The following is a 9,057-nucleotide window of genomic DNA, read 5'->3' as shown; positions in this document are numbered from 1 at the left end:
CCATCACTGCTATAGTAGCTATTTCATATGCACACACTTGGAGATACTTCTTTGCAGCTAGGAATGGGAGTTCAGTTGGAAAGTGCTTTGTTTCACTTGATGCTGGTTAAATGTCATACTGTCTAATCCAAAATGTCCAAAGTCAGCATAGGTCAGGCATAGCATTGAGGAAAATCTAATGTGGCAGCTAGTGAAGTAGACTGGAATTCTTATGGAATGTGCTGACATCTAGTCAGACATGTCTGGTCCGTCCACATGATGGGGATTACCCAAGAGAATAACTGGTGCCCTGGTTGCTAGCACTACAAATAGGTAGGTGGAGCTAAAGGCAAAGTTGCTGGAGCCAGAAAGAGAACATGGGAATTAATTTACATTTTAATGTAACAAAATTACATTTACTGTAGTTACACCATCTGGGATGTTTCTAATGCTTTCTATCACATGTAAAGTGGAAAATTAGTAACAATGTTTGGAAGAATTCTGGGAACTAAGTAGGTACATGTGGATCTGCAGCCTTAGAATATGCTTCCTTTGTATCATGAAATTTAAAGCTTCAGCTTCCAAAAGAATCATCCACTTCCTCAGAGGTTACTTTTAACAATTCCAAAACACCGGTGTTGAAGCATTAATTTATAAATATGGAATATACATAAGGCTAAATTATATTTTAAAATTATTTTTAATTAATGGAGTTTGTTCCCAACAAATCAATACATGGTAAAAGAGAACAAAGACATAATAACACTGCAATTCTGAAACACATTTACTTGGATAAAAAATTCCATTTAGAATAAGGAGTATTTACTTTCAAGTAACCATGCATAGGATTGCGGTGTAAATTGTCTCAGTTCGGTATGGGAAGAATATGTATTATTTCTTAAAAGCTGGATTTCTTTCAGGAAGCTGGATACAATTACTTATTTCAGTATAACTTTTATGTGCACTAACACCAAATCAAAAGACGTGCACTCATAAGCCTATTATATAACTGGGTTAGCTATGTAATTTATAAACAAGACTTAATAGGTTTATGACTACTTTTAAATGGGCAAGACTCGAATTTTACTGTTTCAAAATAGATTCAGCCAACCTAGTGAATATGGGAGAGATAATGTTCATTCTGTAGAATTTGGGCCTGATTTTTATTTTATTTATTTTTTGTGTTAAAGTCTTGGCTCTCACAGCCCCATTGAGCAAATCAATAAATCGGGACGTCTTAGCTTTATCTTTGATGCAAAGCATTAACGATCCATTCTAAAGAAAATGGCTAAATCAGTGGTTCTCAACCTTTTTAATGCCGCGACCCCCAACCGGTCGTAAGTCGAGAACTAAACCGGCCGTAAGTCGAGGACTACCCAACCGGTCGTAAGTCGAGGACTTTCCCTGCCCGGGAGCGCCGCGCATGCGTGGTTCCGCCCCCTGCGCCGGCCGAGGCGTAGCTGGCAAGCAGCAGAGACAGAGCAGGCCGACCACCAGCTGGCCCAGCCCAAGGGAGGTAAGGCACCCGCCGGAAAAGGGGGGAAGAAATGGCGGACAGCCTTGCTTGGCGACCCCCGTGAAATGGTCGATCGACCCCAAATGGGGTCGCGACCCATAGGTTGAGAACCGCTGGGCTAAATTAATCCTCTGAAAAGTAAGCTCTATGATAGTCTTAATGTTATGCAAATGGTTAGCACTAAAGCAAACACTTCAGACTTGAGAATTGTATTAACTTTATTCATTAACTTCTTCCTCATCATCTTCAAAAGCTTCCTCTTCTTCGTTTGCTGTTGCTTCTTGGTACTGTTGGTACTCAGAAACGAGATCGTTCATGTTGCTTTCTGCTTCGGTAAATTCCATCTCATCCATGCCTTCACCAGTAAACCAGTGAAGAAAAGCCTTCCTCCTAAACATGGCAGAGAACTGCTCTGAAATTCTTTTGAAGATCTCTTGAATGGCAGTGCTGTTTCCGATAAAGGTAGAGGCCATCTTGAGGCCACGAGGTGCTATATCGCAAACAGCCACTTTGACATTATTTGGGATCCATTCTACAAAGTAGCTACTGTTCTTGTTCTGGATGGCGAGCATCTGTTCATCAACTTCTTTCATGGACATGGGACCTCGGAAGACTGTGGCCACTGTCAGGTATCGTCCATGTCTTGGATCACAGGCTGCCATCATGTTTTTGGCATCAAACATTTGCTGAGTGAGCTCTGGGACTGTAAGAGCTTGGTACTGCTGGCTGCCTCGGGCAGTCAGAGGAGCAAATCCAGGCATAAAGAAGTGCAAGCGTGGGAATGGAACCATATTTACTGCCAACTTGCGTAAATCTGCATTTAGTTGGCCAGGAAAACGCAGCGATGTTGTGACCCCACTCATTGTACAAGACACCAAATGGTTGAGATCTCCATATGTTGGCGTGGTAAGCTTCAAAGTACGGAAGCAAATATCATACAGCGCTTCATTATCAATACAGTAGGTTTCATCTGTATTTTCAACCAGCTGATGGACTGAGAGAGTGGCATTATATGGTTCTACCACAGTGTCAGACACTTTGGGAGATGGCATGACACTAAATGTATTCATTATCCTATCAGGATATTCCTCTCGAATTTTGCTGATGAGAAGTGTTCCCATCCCAGAACCTGTTCCTCCTCCAAGAGAATGAGTGAGCTGAAATCCTTGCAAACAATCACAGTGTTCACATTCTTTTCTCACAATATCGAGCACTGAATCTACAAGTTCTGCTCCTTCAGTATAATGTCCTTTGGCCCAGTTATTTCCAGCACCCGTTTGTCCTGAAAAGGAAAAAAGGTCAGATTTACCGAGTCGTGAAATAGACTCAAAATATCTGTAGTGATGAACCTTCATCATTCCAAAATCTATATAAATTTAAACATTTTCAAGCGTTGGCATATATTGGGAACTCTAGCTGCCAAGCAATAGCCAAAACATTCTTAGAAATGCTTCATATAATTTTACATTCATGTACATTGTGGTATGCTGACACTACAACACAGGAATTTTATTCACACCCATTAACGCCAAGATGGATAGGTTTGCCAGTTCTCATGTTTTTTGTCTTTTACTAAAAATTCAAGATTCATCAGCCAGTGCTATAGAAAAATGCATTGGCTACCTGTATGAAGTTTTGTTACATTTGGAATTAACGTGAAACGAGAGGAACCCGCCAAAGGTGCAAGGATACATAAGCATTGTCTAATGCATGCATTAAATGCATTGTCCTTGGGAAGTTTTCTTTTTGTAACAGAATATCGTCAACATACCAAAGATAAAATTATCAGGCCGAAAGAGTTGTCCAAAAGGACCAGATCGAACACTATCCATGGTTCCAGGTTCCAAGTCCACCAAAATTGCTCTGGGTACATAGGTTTGGGCTAAAAGAAATAATATGTACATTAAATTAAAACTGAATACCGATCTATCCACATGAATTTCTGAATATTTACTACACCATCTAATTTTTATTTGATCTAAAAAAGAGGGACCAATTTACTTACCGTTCTTTGGAAAAATGTCTTGTTGTCCTTCACAACTATTGCAATCTTAACCAAGGCTTTTGCTTAAGCTCAGCCAACATACATATGCCATCCCACTTTGAAAATCTGTAAAGCTCACTCCCACATTCATCCTTTAGGTGCCATGTCAAGTGAGCCTTTATGGATATAAATGCCAAGCTGGTGCCATTTTTAAAACCAGAATTTCAAGTCCTAAACACCCTTACAGTCCCCATTACCAAGAGTGAGATTCTTGGTTTCAGCTCATCAAGGTGTTTCCCACATACTATTACAACTATTGCATTCATCTTTTGGCTTCCCAAAGGCATGTCCTCGGCCATTTTTGGATCAGAATGATAGCTCTGTTGTTAGCCTCAGGTTATTATGTTACGCTAGTACAACTACCATCATCGGTTATAAACACGGCCCACAGCGATTACTTACTTTTGTTTACCTATCATGCTATCAGTTAAAGCAAGGATAGGCAAATGGAACTTGTGTACTACATTAATAGAAATGGAAGTTAATGGGAAGCTTCATTCAGCCAGAAATGTCAGGAGCCATGGGGAAGGGGGGTGGGTGGAGAAACAGGAGAATGGACTACTACCTCATCTGAAATTAATCCAGGACAAAGCTTAACATGCTCACACTTGTAAAGAATGGCAGGATTTCATGCTTTTGGACTGGGACAATAGCTCAAAACATTAGGGCTTGATATTAGTAAATCACTGCTTAGTTGCTGAGGTTTTGCAAACTTCACACATGATTTTTCTCTAATCAAATAAATTGCTATGGGGCAACTCTTCTATCCCCCAAATGCTGTAGGAGGCAAAAGATAGTATGTCAGAAGCTGGATACACATATCGTAAATATGTATGCACCCATCCAACAAACTCACAAATGCTCTCTCACTTAGTGAAAGAGGAACTGTAATTTCCCCTTCCTGAGAACTGAGTGCTCATTAAGTAATTTCCCCATTTAAGTCAAGGACAGATGATTGGTATAACTCTTGGCAACCAGCTCCTTCCAGCCAATACATGCTGCTTCTGCTTCTTCTTCCTCAGGCTTGCACTCAACCCTTGCACTCAGCCACAGTTAAAAAGTGGCCTAAATGTGGCAGGAGAAAAATTTGAGGCAACAGTATCAGCAGCTATTTGTCCAACTATGTGACCACAAAGAATGTCTCTTAGGGTCAAATCCTTAAAGTTCAAGGATTGGTAAAAGTAAATGCAAATAAGCAGATTTTTCACTACAAACGAAGAACATTCTTAAAAGTAAGAATGACTCAACAATGTAAAGCAGACATGTCAAACACAAGGCCCGGGGGCCGGATGCGGCCCATGGTTTCATGTGGCCTGCAAAGCCATCCTAGAAACAGTGAGGGAATGGCCCCCACTGCCTTGGCCCTGGCCCACGCCGGCCGGGAGCCAATGTACAATTTTGTGGTGGCCATCTATGCTGAAACACATTCAGTCTTAGCTCCACAAGGCTGTCTGGAAACAGCAAGGAATCAGCCCCTGCCGCGTCGGCCCCGCCCCCTGGGGGCATGCTGGGGAGGTGTCACCCTTTGTGAGGAATGAAGAAATGCACCATGGCCTGGAAGTGGCCAGCAAATGGCCCTCGCCTACTTCACCTATCCGGTTTGATGGGCTCCGGGGAAGAGGTTTCGGCAGGCAGTGGGGCGCTCTCCTCACAGTGCCAAGAGGCTAAGCCGGGTGGTGCGAATCCAAAAAGAAGTGTGAGGCCGCCCAGCCCCCAGCCTGCCCAGTTTTGGCAGGCAGCTTTCAGCAGGCAGCAAGGTGCAAAGCTGACGAGCTTCGCATCGCCCGGCTCAACCTCTCGGCATTGTGAGGAGAGCGCCCCGCTGCCTGCCAAAACCGGGCAGGCTGGGGGCTGGGCGGCATCGCGCTTGTAATTGGATTTGCATCGCCCGGTTCAGCCTCTTGGCACTGTGAGGAAAGCACCCCGCTGCCTGCTGAGACCAGGCAGGCTGAGGGCTGGCTGGCATTGCACAGGTAATGTTGACTCTCATGCTGCTCATGGCATCCCCTCTCCCAGAGCCCACCAAGCCAGATATGTGAAGTAGGTGAGGGCCATGTGCTAGCTACTTCCAGGCAATAGTGCATTTCTTCATTCCTCATGAAGGGTAACACACACCCCCCAGCTGCGTTTCTTGCCTGTTTTTCTCCCTCCCTCATCTCAAATATTTTCCCACCACTCTGTACTTAGGAAGGAAGGAAGGAAAGAAGGAAAAAAGGAGGGATGGTCTGAGGGAACTCCTGTCTTAGTCCTGCCCTGCTGCCCTTTCACCATCCCCTTGCCTCTTCCTCCTGGCCTATCCTGGGGGTCTCCCATCTTATTGCTAAGGAAGCTTTGGATACAAAGCCAGGTCTACTCCCATGGAGAGGGAATGGGCCTCCCTCTGACTTTGCCCTCGTACCCATCATGAGTAACCTGGCTAAAGAGAGCAATCACAGCAGCAGCCTTGAGGAGGAGATAAGTGCAGCTGGGTGTCCCCTTTGGAGAGTGGGGCTGGGCTTGGTGCCGCAGGTGCTCGAGGGCCAGTCTGGGCGTTTGACCTCTGCTGCTCAGGGCTCTGGGCAGCCCGCACCACCATCCAGCCCCCCCCACATGGCCTGAGAGGAACAGTGAGGCTCCTCCAGTGGACCATGCCTTGGCACTTGCCCTGGTCCCAACCCCTTCTGCCAGAGACCCTCAGATCTGTCCCACTCCTGCCCAGGCCCCCACAGGCACCCTTGACGCGAATGATGTAGAGCTGGCCATGGCCACCCACCAAGCCACACCCACTCCATCCACGCCCACCCAGTAGGCCGCACCCATCCTGGCCACACCCACCTCCCCCCCCCAAGGGCAACCGCAATGCTGATGCGGCCCTCAATGAAATTGAGTTTGACACCCCTGATGTAAAGGAACATTGTAAGTGGTAGATGTGCTTTTTACATTGGGAATTATGGTGAAATCTGACATCTCTGACAGGCACCTGTTTGGGGCGACTATCTCATTGAGACCCAAAGCAAAGTACGTATTATTAAAATTGTAATGTATTTTGTCTTGTGGTTTCATTTCTGTCTCCCCCAGTAACCCTATTTCAGCAGGATGCAGTATGTATTTTTGAAATTTATATATGTATGTTATACTTATGAATTAAAAGGCCTAAAACACATGGGCAACGGTGCTCAAGAGACAAAAAAATGCAATTTTGCAACCGGTTATAAATAACATGCTCTATCTCACTTTCGGTTCTGAAGTGGTATAACTAAAATCACAGTTCACTCCCGATCAAGCCACACCTTAAATCAGTGTTTCTCAACCTTGACAATTTTAAGGCATGTGGACTTCAACTCCCAGAATTCCACAGCCAGCATTGCTGGCTGTGGAATTCTGGGAGTTGAAGTCCACATGCCTTAAAATTGTCAAGGTTGAGAAACACTGCCTTAAATGCTGCTCCCTGTTACTATTATAGATAGTATGCTAATTAAGGCAGATTTCTTTGCTAGAGTTTTTTATTTTATTTTTTTTTTTACAAAACAGCCAGCTTGGTAATAACTTTATGCTAAAGTTCACAGAGCTGCTTCTAAAACACGAAGGCATCTTGGGACGTTTCCAGAATTTCCCGGCATGCTTGGGAATTCTGGGAACGGACAGCCTAAAGCCAGGGGGATGTGCTGGTGTCGGGGGGGGGGCATTTTTCTAAAGCAGTGGTTCTCAACCCCATTTGGGGTCGATCGACCATTTCACGGGGGTCGCCAAGCAAGGCTGTCCGCCATTTTTTTCCCCTTTTCCGGCGGGTGCCTTACCTCCCTTGGGCTAGGCCAGCTGGTGGTCGGCCTGCTCCGTCTCTGCCGCTTGCCAGCTACGCCTCGGCCGGCGCCGGGGGGAAGAACCACGCATGCGCAGCGCTCCCGGGCAGGGAAAGTCCTCGACTTACGACTGGTTTAGTCCTCGACTTACGACCGGTTGGGGTCGTGGCATTAAAAAGGTTGAGAACCACTGTTCTAAAGGAAACACGCGAGCAACCTCGTTGCTTCCTTCCCATTTTCTGCCCCCCCCCCAAATAAAGAGATCGCTTGGAGGCCCGAAACTCCTCACAACAACTCACAGGATGATTCGTTGTAGTAGACGCTGATCCTCTCCAGCTGCAAAGCTGAGTCACCAACGTAGCCTCCGGCTGGGTCAATCCCGTGCTCATCGCTGATCACTTCCCAAAACTGCGAGGAGCAGAAAGGACAAGGGACGGCGCTTAGGGGCGGCGCTGTTCGCCCGCAGCCCGCAGGGGCCCGTGGCGCAGCCGCCGCCTGCCTGCCTGCCTGCCTGCCTGCCTGTCTCCCACCCACCGCGGCCGGGGCAGAGGCGGCCTGGGAAGGCATGCGTCGGATCGAGCAGCTGCTGAATGCCGGGCGTGCTTGAGAGCGGCCTCCGGCCGGCCCCTCCCTGGAAAACCTGTGTGTGGGGGGGAGGGGGAGGGACAGGAACCGAGGAATTGCAAAGGAAAAGAAATCGGTTTCGAATTCTCAGCCCGCTTCCAGACTCGAACCCGCTCCTCCTTCCCCCCCCCCCCGCCGCAGCCTCAGCATTTTTTTTCCCCGGGTTCAATTTTTTTCCGAAGCCTTTTATGGTCAACGCGCAAGGAGCGGCTATTGAGGTTCCCGTTTTGGTGGTTTCTTTCTTTCTTTTCCAGCGCTCGGCGCCCAGCAGGCGCGTGGGCAAGTTGCAAGGATTTTCTCCCTCCTCCACCCACCCACCCCCGCCCCCCCAGCGAAGCGAAACTCGCAGGGAGGAATTTTGCTCATCCCTTTTTTTTGGGGGGGGGGTATTAAAGACGAAGGAAACGGGCGGCTTCTCCTCGGAGATCCCCCGTCCAGGTGGAAGGGAGCGAGACGAGAGGGCGCGGTCGCCTTGAAGGGAAAGAGCTTGGACCTCGCCCACGCGCGTCCAGGACCACCCGAGCGGCTGCCGGAGCTATTTCGTCCGCGACTTATAATTAATTGATCGGTTGGCCTTATAACGCCGTGTTTCTCAACCTTGACAATTTTAAGGCATGTGGACTTCAACTCCCAGAATTCCACAGCCAGCAAAGCTGGCTGTGGAATTCTGGGAGTTGAAGTCCACATGCCTTAAAATTGTCAAGGTTGAGAAACACTGTATATAATGCGACATAATTCCCCACCACACCACCGCCATACCTTGGTTCCAATTTGGTTTCCACACTGACCGGCCTGGATGTGCACGATCTCCCTCATGGCGACGGTGGTTTTTCTGCGGCCGCTGCGTTCGGCTTCCCCTTTTCCTCCCGTATTTCAACCCCTGCGGCGGATGGACGCGGACTTGCTGCCTCCAATGAACGTTTTTTATTGGCTCCCGGGTGGTGATTCAACCTCCCCGCTTTGCTCGCTCGGCAACTTCACAGAACCTGGGAGGGAGGGAGGGAGGAAACTGCAGCAGCAGCAACTGGCGCTGTCCCTGACCAGCCTTTGCTCCGGCCGCGCCCCTCGGTGCGTGTGAATCGTCTCCCTGTCTCTTGGGAAGAACCGTTTCACAC

General features: G+C 47.5%; 1 protein-coding gene across 1 annotated transcript; it reads right to left on the bottom strand.

The window, feature by feature from the left end:
- Positions 1 to 1,703: 1,703 nt before the first annotated feature.
- TUBB6 (tubulin beta 6 class V) lies at positions 1,704 to 8,827 on the bottom strand. The gene is made up of 4 exons (XM_015816754.1): positions 8,702 to 8,827; positions 7,618 to 7,726; positions 3,267 to 3,377; positions 1,704 to 2,777 (listed from the first exon to the last, which is right to left on the bottom strand). Exons 1-4 carry the CDS (start codon positions 8,756 to 8,758, stop codon positions 1,714 to 1,716), a joined length of 1,341 nt encoding a protein of 446 aa, XP_015672240.1. The 5' UTR covers positions 8,759 to 8,827; the 3' UTR covers positions 1,704 to 1,713.
- Positions 8,828 to 9,057: the final 230 nt, after the last annotated feature.

This window comes from Protobothrops mucrosquamatus, unplaced genomic scaffold, assembly GCF_001527695.2.
Source record: "Protobothrops mucrosquamatus isolate PMUCROS unplaced genomic scaffold, P.Mucros_1.0 scaffold491, whole genome shotgun sequence".
Classification (NCBI taxonomy): domain Eukaryota; kingdom Metazoa; phylum Chordata; class Lepidosauria; order Squamata; family Viperidae; genus Protobothrops; species Protobothrops mucrosquamatus.
This window is presented reverse-complemented; position numbering and strand designations above follow the sequence as displayed.

Bases quoted from the DNA above. Each gene is read 5' to 3' on its own strand.
- TUBB6 (XM_015816754.1), bottom strand. From the start codon at position 8,758: ATGAGGGAGATCGTGCACATCCAGGCCGGTCAGTGTGGAAACCAAATT. The intron at 7,727-8,701 runs GTATGGCGGTGG...TGCTCCTCGCAG, and splicing joins GAAACCAAATTGGAACCAAG to TTTTGGGAAGTGATCAGCGA. The intron at 2,778-3,266 runs GTATGTTGACGA...TTTCCTTTTCAG, and splicing joins GCCTGATAATTTTATCTTTG to GACAAACGGGTGCTGGAAAT.